This window comes from Sinocyclocheilus anshuiensis, unplaced genomic scaffold (genome assembly GCF_001515605.1).
Source record: "Sinocyclocheilus anshuiensis isolate Anshui unplaced genomic scaffold, SAMN03320099.WGS_v1.1 scaffold1010, whole genome shotgun sequence".
In the NCBI taxonomy this organism is placed as follows: domain Eukaryota; kingdom Metazoa; phylum Chordata; class Actinopteri; order Cypriniformes; family Cyprinidae; genus Sinocyclocheilus; species Sinocyclocheilus anshuiensis.
In genome coordinates this window covers 1,141,358-1,152,905 of record NW_015537936.1, presented here as the reverse complement: position 1 = coordinate 1,152,905, position 11,548 = coordinate 1,141,358, and the positions used below count along the sequence as shown (strand labels likewise).

The window sequence follows — 11,548 nt, the reverse complement described above, 5'->3', positions numbered from 1 at the left end:
AAAAAAAAAAAAAAAAAAAAAAAAAAAAAATGACAAAAACAGACAAAAAATAACTAAAACTTTAAAGTAAAAATGAAAATGGAAAATACAAAAATAAAAACCATATAACATATTCTCAATAGTGTCTCAATGATGCTGAGCCAATGGCATTAGATGATGTGTGGGAAGACAAACAGAATGAATGTCTGTGCAAATCACTCAGAAATCAGTAGCATTCTTGCATAATTTGTTGATTTAAAGAAATCAAATAACAGATCCCTAATTTATAATACGTTCATAAATCTTTTGTATACTTGCATAATTTTTATGCTTGTTTTGTTGCATCAGATTTTACAGATATCAAATTATAATAGCAAAATTACCTGGCAGTGGCAGTTAACCCAAGAGTGTTTTTATTTACACAGAAATGCTCTTACTCATCTTTCATGAATTTGGCACCATGTCTCTGATCCGCACCCATTCATAGAGCTCAGCCCACAACTTATCTGAGGATGTCTGAACAAAGTTTACATTTGTGTCCATCGCGGTGTGTCTGATCCTGCGAAACGACCAGGAAGCCCCTGATAACCCCAAACGACAGACTTTCCAATTAAAGAGCCGACTGCGTCCACTCTGCCCTGCGCCCGTCGCCCCGAGCGGCACAGTGAAACAGTTCGGCTCGTTTCCGTCATTAATTAATTTAGCTCAGAGACGATGACCCGCCGTAAAGACCCCCTCGCACGGCTGAGTCTCGCCTCCCTTCGGCCTAATGGCATTATTATGCTGCGGCGCGAGATTATATCTCCCAAAACGAGACCGATTAGCTCATACGCGAGCGCGAATGGTCACGCCGACCCCTGTGACTTTGGGCCGTGATGAGACGTTACGCAAGCTCAAGTATCACAGTCGTGAGGGATTTCAACTCCGCTGAAGCCTAAAATGCGATCAGGGAAACATGCTTATGTGTTTCCAGCTCGAATGTATCGTAAACGTGTCGTCTGTAGCTCTCTGAACTCAATAAATCATTGCCAGTGTAGTCTGGATACAATGAATGAATGAATATTAACAGACAGACAGAACAAACAAATCTTGTTTTATTTTATGTTGAGATCATTCTGTGGGAGCATTGGTTTGTGTCCTTGTGTTCTCGCTCTGCGTCTTTAAGCTCAGCGTGATTTGACCCCTTAAACATGAACCTACTAAAATAAATCTCATCGTCCATTTCAAATATGACTGGAGTCTTCGGGGACGAGCGCTAGGGCCAGGGGCCAAACGCATTACTCTCAGCCGAGATAGCGACCAGTACGTGAACCGCCTGATATATTTAAAACCAATTAGCGGCGAGGAAGGGCAGAGTACTGCCGCCCCTCTCCTCGCCGAGAGAAGGAGAGTTAGGAGACGTTCTCATGGGGCAATTAAAAAAAGACCGGAGACCTAAACACAAAGCCCTCAGGATCACACGCACACACCTCACACATCTCTCTCTCTCTTTAAAAGAGACCAAATGAGAGTAAAATCACACAAGGCCACGATTAAATGCTTCAGCAGAGAGCTTTACCCTCTCTGACCACACACACACAAACCTAAAGACACAAGCAGGAATAGAGAGCTGCAGGGATGACGTATTTTAGCATCGCCCTGGACCGGATTTTTCCATTGGCTTTTAGATTATTGCAGAAAATAAGCTCTGTGACCAACAAACGTTTATGATTCTTACACATTCCGTTCATCAAGATAATCACCACCACTAAGCTTCTGACAGCTCTCAGTCTTTAAGGCAAGACGCTATAGGCAAAAACATTGTTCATGCAATGGTCAATTTTGAGATTTTAGGCTATTTGGCTTTTCATAAAAGAAAAATACACTTTGAAGGGGTTATTTTATTGCACTTTTTACAGTACATACAGTACATCTTTAAAGACTATTTTGTCAAAGTGAGTTATTTTTTTCACTTGAGCAGTACCTAAATACACCAAACTTTAAAGTTTTATTCCTACCTATATTCTGAAGGGTTTTTACAGAGGGGTTTGTTCATATAACATTTGCCTGATTTTATACAACATTTTATTAACATATTAATGATGTATTATATGTCATAGGATAAAATGTGAAAATGAGCTTGTGTTAAACACAGACCTTACTTCAGGCATTTAACTAAAAACCCATAAAACCCTTTTTTTTTCTGTGCGTTTTGTTCATCAAAATAATCTTCACAAATTAATTTTGAAGCCTAAATACAAAAGTAAAAAGCTACAGTTAGGCTATAAACTAACTACACAACAGTTGCAGGACCACATTTAATCTTCAGACAACTTGTTCAATCATTATATAAAATCTACAAGTTGGAAAGTGTGAGTTATAATGGTTTTCAAGAGTGCAAGTATAAACACACTGAGGCTGTAAAAGCATATGGTGAGTAGATGAGTTTTACCTGTTCGGCGTGACAACATTTAATGTCCCCCATAACCTCTGTAGTCACATTTAGAAACTTGGTAGTTGTCGTCTTTTCAAGATATGTAAAAACTTACAAAATTTACAAGGGGGTATTTATGATTTGTTTGATACCGTAAAATAAAATGGGAGAATATCTTGAGCTTTTGTTAAACACAGACCTTGCATTTAACCAAAAACCCATTAAAAAAACCCACTGACTTTGGCATGATGGAACTGGGGAAATCCTCATTTCTGGGTTTTAGGACTCATTCCTGTTGCACTTTGTGATGAAAGGGCCACTAGATGCATGTTTGAACTGCAGACCACTCTTATAGTTTTGACACAAACACAAACAAATTTGAGTAATTGTTGAATTTTTGACATTTGTATGCACACACACACTGATGATTCTAGATTGCACCTGCATTTGTAACAGTGTGTGCATGCATGTATTTTGCCTTTTGATTAGTAGTTGCCTGTGGCGGTGTGTGTGTGTTTGGAGGGCACAGCCTGCGGGTGTAGAATCACTCACCGCTGAACACACACACACACTCCGTCCTTGACACATCAGATCTGCCCTCGTTTGTCCGCAACTAATTTAGTGTGGCAGATGAAGTGAGCTCACGACACGCTCTCACCTGCCGTCTGCCCATCTCTCCCTCCATCCTTCCTTCTGTCGTTCATCCTCCCTCCCTCCATCTCTCTCTCTCTCTTTCTCTCCCAGAGTCGCTCGCGGCAAGAAGATCCAGAACAAGCCCGTCTGAAGCAGAAAGCAAAGGAGGTGAGGCTTCCATCATTACCACTGACATTTCAAGGCTCCCGCAGATTAATTTTTTATGCCGTGCTACATATGTAATGCCATTTAAATTCTGATTCTGGGAAAAAAAAAAGAAGAAAGTTTGAGGAATTATTTTCATTGAAAATGAGCGTTTTCCTCTTTTTCTCCAGCTCTAAGCTGGTATTTAGGAGAATGTGCTGCGCTTTTATCCGGGGCGGAATGGGGAATCTGATTGGAGATGAAGTCAGAGTTTTTCCTGTTTGACGGATAATTTGCCGAGGCCATTAGCATCATAAAGGCGGATGGCGTGGCGCTCGATCTGGTCTTGCTCTTGCAAGAAGGGAGACAATTAGTAACCGTTACCACGGTATGAGGCACAAATTGCTTGCTTGTGTCTTCTCCCGCATTGATTTTTGTTTATTATGCTGCCAATAATAAAAAAATAATGCTGTTCTCAATTCCTGGCAGATCTAATGACGCACTAGTTTTTACGGAAAACAGTTGACTTTGATGCTGAGCTGATGCATGTTTTTATGTTATTTGAAGAAACTATTTCAGATTTATTTAGATGCGTGTGTTTGTGATGTGCACGGCGATGTTTGCACTCCAGCCGTCACTGATGCACTGACTACAAAACCGTGGCTCTGTGGACGTGAGTCCAAACTAACCCTGTTTTGAAAACGTCTTCTGATACGAGCACACAAATGTATTTGTTTGCAATCTTTGAGTAAATGTACAGACTTGGTTTGATTGTTCGACCCAAAGCTGAGTTCGATCCCACTCTTACAGGTGTGTTTTCACTGTGGATTTGAGAAAGTTACACAATGTTATTCATGCTTTTGCCCCTTTGATTTTTACAGCTAAAACTATAACTCGTAGACAAACATGTAAAGAACATGAGCTGCTCAGTGACGGCAAGTCCTGTGTCGACATAAGAATTGTGCAAAATTCTGAACAGAAGAATTGACTTTTTTGTATGAGTTCATGAGTTGCAATTTGAATGGAATTGGCCACAACCCACAGGAAGTTGAATTGGACATTTACATTTATATTTATGAATTAGGCAGACGTTTTTATCCAAGGCAACTTACAGTACATTGCATTCAAGGTACACATATTATCAGTTAATGCTTCTCTGCGAATCAAACCCATGACCTTTGTGTTGTTAGCTAGAAATGCAAAGGTTATGGGTTTGATTCCCAGAGAAGCATTAACTGATAGCCTAATATCACGCTCATGATTTTGAGTTACAGAGAGTGTAATTAAATGTGTTACACATAAAGAATTATATATTAAGTACAGATTTCTATAGGTGAAATTTCAAACAGATCTGAGTGTACAGCCTATAAAACCTTCATATTTTTCAAGACTTTTAGACAAGACTTCAGCAAAGTTTGTCTTTGCAAACCTTCCTTATTTCTAATTCAAAATTACACTTGGAGTTATAAGAACACAAGTTCATTTTACATTTACATTTATGCATTTGGCAGACGCTTTTATCCTTGCATTGCATTCAAGCTATATACATTTACATTTAATCAGATCTTGCTTTCCCTGGGAATTGAACCCATGACCTTGGCCTTGCGACAGGAAATTCTACCATTCTATGCATTATGCGTGATTGCTTTTGTACTTACACTGAAAAAACCCCAGACCCCCCATTTTCTTCCTTTTTGAAGACTTATTTTGGATTCTGTTTCTGTTCAACTCCAGATTTTTGTCTACCTACAATCATAACGTCTAGGTTACTTGTGTAACCCTCGTTCCCTGAAGGAGGGAACGGAGACGTTACGTCAGTCGTGACTGACGAATTGGGATCTCGCCCAAGAGCCCAATCACCTTCGAGTGTTAACTAAACAAGCCAATGACAGTTGGCGTGCGTGTTTCGCCACGCGCACCCCGCCCCGCAGCGCGGGTATAAAAGGAGAGCGCGTGCAAACGCACATCAGTTTTTCGCTGAGGAGCCGAGACTATGTGCCCCGGCCGTACAGCGGTGGTACAGCAACTGTGGCGACGGAACGTAATGTCTCCGTTCCCTCCTTCAGGGAACGAGGGTTACACAAGTAACCTAGACGTTCCCTTTCAGTCAGTCACGTTCGACGTTACGTCAGTCGTGACTGACGAATTGGGATCCGTATGGAAAACGCCACTATTGCTGACCCCCTCCAGTGCCCTGCGGAAGCCGGCAAGTCCCCCCACACCAGCTGGGGCGGAAGATAGGACAGCGCAAGGGAGGTCGCGGCGGGACCGCAGAATGACAGCTGCAGCTCGCCGAGGTTTCAGCAGCCTGGATGGCAACCCCCGCTGATACGCCGTCACACCAACGCCAGCTGTTTTTCTAAAACACTCGCGGAGATTTGCTTACTAGAAGGCTCGGCTCCGAAGCGAAAAGCTGATGTGCGTTTGCACGCGCTCTCCTTTTATACCCGCGCTGCGGGGCGGGGTGCGCATGGCGAAACACGCACGCCAACTGTCATTGGCTTGTTCAGTTAACACTCGAAGGTGATTGGGCTCTCGGGCGAGATCCCAATTCGTCAGTCACGACTGACGTAACGTCGAACGTGACTGACTGAAAGGGAACTGATAATTTATACTGATTTGAATGTTCTGTAAAGAAAATGTAAGTGTTTTTTGTTCATGCAAACCTCTCACAGTGCTGAAGTGGTTGCCAAGGTGTTGCTATTCAGTTGCTAAGATGCTCCGAATGTTCTTCAGCATGTTGCTTTTGCTACAGTATTTTGGCTGGTTGCTAGGTGGTTTCTTTCTGTCTGGTGTGAAAAGTGATCTGTGATCTTCTTGCCTGTAGATGTGCATTCGTGGTATGTTTTTTACCTGTTTCATAGTCCAGCAGGTGAACACGATGCATCTGATCAGAAACGATGCACTTCTTCTCAATAACATGCATGATTTGAGGAATAACAGTTTGCAGCATAAATGCATAATACACAGTGCTAAAGGTTTGGTCACCCGTGTATCTTCTCTGGATCTCCCGACTGTCATCTGTCCATCTTTTCTTTGGGTATCACCCTTGTTTCCTCTCTCTCTCTCTCTCTCTCCTGCTCCACATTAGAGAGGTGTAACCCTTTTGAGTGGATTGTAGTTCTCCCATCAGCCTGTGCTGTATGTAAATGAGGTGATTTGTAATAGGCTGCGCCCGAGGCCGTGTGATCAAAGTGGATCTCCGCCCTGTTAAGTGGCAGGCAGCTCATCATCTCAACACAGCCAGATTAACTTTCCAACCACAGAACGACTACTACAGCTCACACACACACACACACACACACACACACACTCTCGCCCCGTCTGTGTCATCAAAAACTCATAACTTGTTTCCAATCAGAATTTTAAAAGGCTGAAATCTCACTTTTATTTGCTGTTGCACCAGAAATGGCGTTTTCCCGTCTCTCTCTCTCTCTCTCTGGGCGTAATGGCCGTGGTCGTTTCTCAGTGCGGTTCTTCCTCTGGTTTTCATCTCCTGATTGGCTGCAGGCGACAGAGCTGCTGTTTGTGTCTGTCGTAGAGGTTTCGCACATCTGCCCAAATTTTCATCAGGATAATGAGGTTGATCCACGCTGCCTTCACTCTCTGTGACGGGTAGAATGGCGAGAGAGAGGTTTATACACCAGGACACACACACAGACAGTATACAGCACTTATGTGGTGTGTGTGTTAAGAAAAGACTCTTTCTGCATCTCTTGTGAGTGTCACTAGTAGTTGTGTTTATACCAACAACTTGATTTCACAACTCCTGATGAGATTCGCACAACAGTATAGTAATGTAGTTTTAGAATTTGTGTAATTTACTCACTTATGTTTTCATATTTTCCATTTGTGTTCCATAGAAAAGATATTTACAAGTTTGGAATGATGTGGGTGAGCATTTTTGACTTGACATGTCTTATATCTTTCTCCTAGATTGCAATGAGATTAAATTGAGAGCAAATAGAGATGTTTGCTGAAGTCTCCTGCTTCTCAGATGTTTCTCCTAAGAAAAAGGCTCCTGGAATCTCACATTTGCCTCCTCTAGCATTTCAGAAGACATCTAAAAAATGTCTAAAATCTCAATTTGGTCTCAAATATTCCTCATCAAATTCTACCAATGATCTGCTCTTCTAAGCACATTAACTTTATATCATTAAAGTTCATAGTTGACCTGAAACACAATGAGATCTCCAGAGCAATGAAAGAGCAAATTTGAGCAATCACATTTTCTCCGGAGACACAATTTGTGACCCAATTAATCATTTGTGTCACTAAAGCGAATAAAATTATATGAGGTGTTATCCACATTTTTATTAAAAAAAAAAAAAGCACATTTTAATACCTTTTTTAGCTATATACTCTTATTTTACTGTATTTTCTTTCATTTCCCTAATTTTTTTGTTTTTCATCAACAATATTAGGAGAAGAGACATCATTGCATTAATATACATAAAATGAATTTGGAGAGCGAGAAATGTCTGAGTTCATGTTGAGATCTCTGAGATTTGATGGCAGACTTCGGCGTTTTGGCAAATCCAAGCTTCGTTTGAGATATTTTTGAGCTATAGTCTGAAAGTAAAGCCAATGTGGGGAGACGTTTCTCCTGAGTTTTTTCAATTTGCGCTCCGTTTAAAATCGCAATTGAGATATCGATGCGATCCGACTTGTGATTTTTCTTTCCTTTGGGAGATGCCGTTAAACGAGTTTCTGCCTCGACAAGCGTGTGCGTCTGATGGACAGATGTTGTCTGATCGGGGCAGGTTTTCTAACCATTCGTATTTTTCAGCCCTTCACAAACATCCCATTCCCCGTAATGTCATCGAGCGCGTGTGTGCGGGAACCTATTTCCACAGTCCTCAGCGATGCCCAAAGGTCAGATGGGATATTTTTAATGTGCCCTCGGTGAAAATCAATGCCCAAAAAAGAGACAGGATGCAGGAACAGGGCCGCCCGCCCTAATCAGCAGCGCCTGGCCACAGATACAACGAATCTGCAGAGAAAAGCCGAGAGATTGCGAGGGGACACATGACAAATAGAGAGAGGAAGAAGGCAAAATAAAGTGAAAGAAGCCACAAATACATAAAAGAGAGCGAGCGAGAGAAGCCCTGGCAGATACATCACTGTGTCAGGTCACACAGACACTCTGCGGCCACAGATTCATCATCGCTGCCCCGCTCTCAACAGGAGAGGAGAGGCGAGGCAGGGCAGAGGACGCAGAGTGACCACTGCTGACCACCTGGGTAAACCGGTGCATTTTACCACAACAGCCCCTGGTCCTGCGTGGCCGCCGGCCGCCGTGTCACAGACAAGGACAGAGTAACAGAGGTGGCATTAAATGTTTGCTCCCGGTGCCGCTAAACGCACGAGTTTGTACCACTGCTGATGACAAACACAGAAGAAGTGAATCTGCCTGAGATCAATCAGAGATCTTTAGACCAAACAAGAGATAAATCATCTAAAAATTAACATTCTGTAATCTGTCATCATTTACTCACCCTGCTATTGTTCCAGTCTGCACACAATACAAACAGCCTGAACACAAAATATTTTTTTTCCTATTCATCAAATAATCCTGAAACATAAATTGTAACACCGTTTCCACAAAAACATTGGGCAGCACAACTGTTTTTAACATTGATAATAATCAGAAATATTTCTTGAGCAGCAAATCAGCATATTAGAATGATTTCTGAAGGATTATGTGACACTGAAGACTGGAGGAATGATGCTGAAAATTCAGCTTTGATCACAGAAATAAATTAATAATTTTAACATATATTTACATAGAAAACACTTATTTTAAATTGTGATAATATTTCACATTGTTACTGTATTTTTGACTGAATAAATGCAACCTTGGTGAACAGAAGAGACGACTTTCAAAAACATAAAAAAATGATTCACTATTAGTCATTAATTGACTTCCTGAAGAGTGAAACATTGTGATTCTGTGATGCTTTCAGAACATCAGTGTCCTTGTTTGAGCTTCCGTAGATGTTGTCTTCTGACTCAACCAATGACGTGAGTTGGGGGCGGGACTATATGATTAATTGACCAATAGAGATGGGGCAGAAGGGGCTTCAAGAAGCCTCCAGGGAAATCAGTATCAAAATATTTTAATATATAACAAAAGATATGGACAGTATGTTGTAGCCTTCCACAGAAATAGAGTTTACTGTTTGAAACTGTAGCCTTATATTACCTGTTTCCATTAACGTCCATTAAAATATGGTCCGATATACCTATGTGGTCATCATTAATATATCTTGGACTCATTTCTGAAAATAGTGCGTGGCATTCAGACATTGTTAATTGTGTTTGGTGAGTGAATTTCACTTCATCTCTCCCCTCTATATGCGTCTTGTTCTTGTTTCATATTCACATCCTTGTGAATCTGAGATCCTTCACATGAAACTTGGATGTGTCCGCTGGGAATCTCTTGGCTTTTTGTTCGAATAATTTTCCTCAAATATTTTCCCTCCTCAGGCGATTGCAGTTTCTTTCTCATTCCTCCGTTCTCACCATTCTTTTTTTCCCCCTCCGTCTACTTCTCTGTTTTAATGCTAACGTTGCGTTCTTACACCACAGCATTGTGGGTAGCAGCCCGATCCAATAAGACTTGAGATACATAAAAGAGCCACAGACACAAACATCCCATAATGCCTGAACACTCTGGTTCCTTCTGTAAAGCAAACTATCCTTCGGAAAATGTGACTATGCAGAAGGAAAGACGCGCTGTGAGCTTTGTGTGGATTGATTTAGACCTCAGAATGTGATGGAATATCTCCATCAGAGAAGGAATTCGAATCGTTCCGATACATTAAAAAATATTTGAAGAAGTTTAAAAGTGTATTTTAAATCTCCAGATCTGATTTTAGTTACTGATGTTTGCTAAATTAAGTATTATTATTACTAGTGCACATCGTTATACTTGAAACATAGATAGAGATCAGATTTGAGGGTGAACCACGCAGAAATGCTCAAAGTTTGCTCTCGAGTTCTCAAGAGTGTTTCAGATATTTCTCTTTTTTTTAAACTAAATTGGGTTTTCATATACATAAACTCAATACAAACAAAAGTCGACAAAACAAGCTCAAAAAATAGGATTTTTTTTGTTTCTCCTAAAATTATCAAAAAAACTAATAAAATAAATAATGCTATAAAGTAGTACATACAATTTTGATAATTTGATAATAAATATTCAGTTCATGTTGATATCTTGGCAAATCTGAGCACAGTTTAAGACCTTGCTGAGAATTTTTAAAGGAGTCACATTTGAGATCACCAAGGTCTTTTTTTTTTCAAGAAAAGCAAGAATCTTTGGCACCATTTGCTCTCTATTTAATCTCATTGCTGTCTAGGAGAAACATTTGAGATGCATTTGATTCTAATCTCAATGAAAATTCCAAAAGTTATTTTTTAACAAGACAAAAGACTTTACTCGGCTGCTGAAACGTCTTTCCTGGATCTGTTTTTATTTTCCTCTTTGTGGTTGCTTCTTTCATCCCTAAAATTCCTGAAGTCAAATTTGAGAAGTAAGAAAAAAGGAATGGGGAAAAAAGAAGCGGAGAAGAAAAGCAAGCTTTAAAAATACCTTTGGTGTTCCTGTGTGTTTGTGAATATTATTACAAAGTGCCGTAATGAGAGAAAGAACAACACAAAGCGAGATTTTTGCCTGCGAGCGAGATGGCGAGGAATCTGAACAGCGAAAGGCCCGAGTGTGTGTGTGTGTGTGTGTGTGTGTGTGTCTGTGTGTGTGTGTGTGTGTGGCCGCCTGTAGGAGGTCTTTCTCTTTGTACGTGGATCTCCTTGGGATGTTAGCAGCAGGGGAATCAGGAATGAAGAGCTACTCTTTTGGGGATGAACTGATGGGTTTGAGTAACAGAGGAAAACACAAAGAGAGAGAGAAAGAGAGGCGAATGGGACACAATGAACAGAAAGATGAAAGGGTCAGTGTTAGAAAACCAGACTCCAGACTAGCCATTCGCCTCTGTTTAACCAAAGGCAGCGACCTCTCTCTTATTTACAAATATCACATGTGAGTGGAATTGCTACACTCTAAAAAATGCTGGGTTGTTTCAACCCAACTAATGAAGAGCTACTCTTTTGGGGATGAACTGATGGGTTTGAGTAACAGAGGAAAACACAAAGAGAGAGAGAAAGAGAGGCGAATGGGACACAATGAACAGAAAGATGAAAGGGTCAGTGTTAGAAAACCAGACTCCAGACTAGCCATTCGCCTCTGTTTAACCGAAGGCAGCGACCTCTCTCTTATTTACAAATATCACATGTGAGTGGACTGCTACACTCTAAAAAATGCTGGGTTGTTTCAACCCAACTTTGGGTCAAATATGGACTAACCCAACCATTGGGTTA

The 11,548-nt window shown here is 40.9% G+C and overlaps 1 protein-coding gene across 1 annotated transcript in view; it reads left to right on the top strand.

Annotated features, from left to right (window-relative positions):
* LOC107659171 (transcription initiation factor TFIID subunit 4-like) overlaps positions 1–11,548 on the top strand; it is a 93,295-nt gene that overhangs the window by 38,973 nt on the left and 42,774 nt on the right. Inside the window, exon 12 of the mRNA XM_016448015.1 lies at positions 3,137–3,193. Coding sequence (XP_016303501.1) covers positions 3,137–3,193 — 57 coding nt within the window. The remainder of the gene's footprint in view (positions 1–3,136; positions 3,194–11,548) is intronic.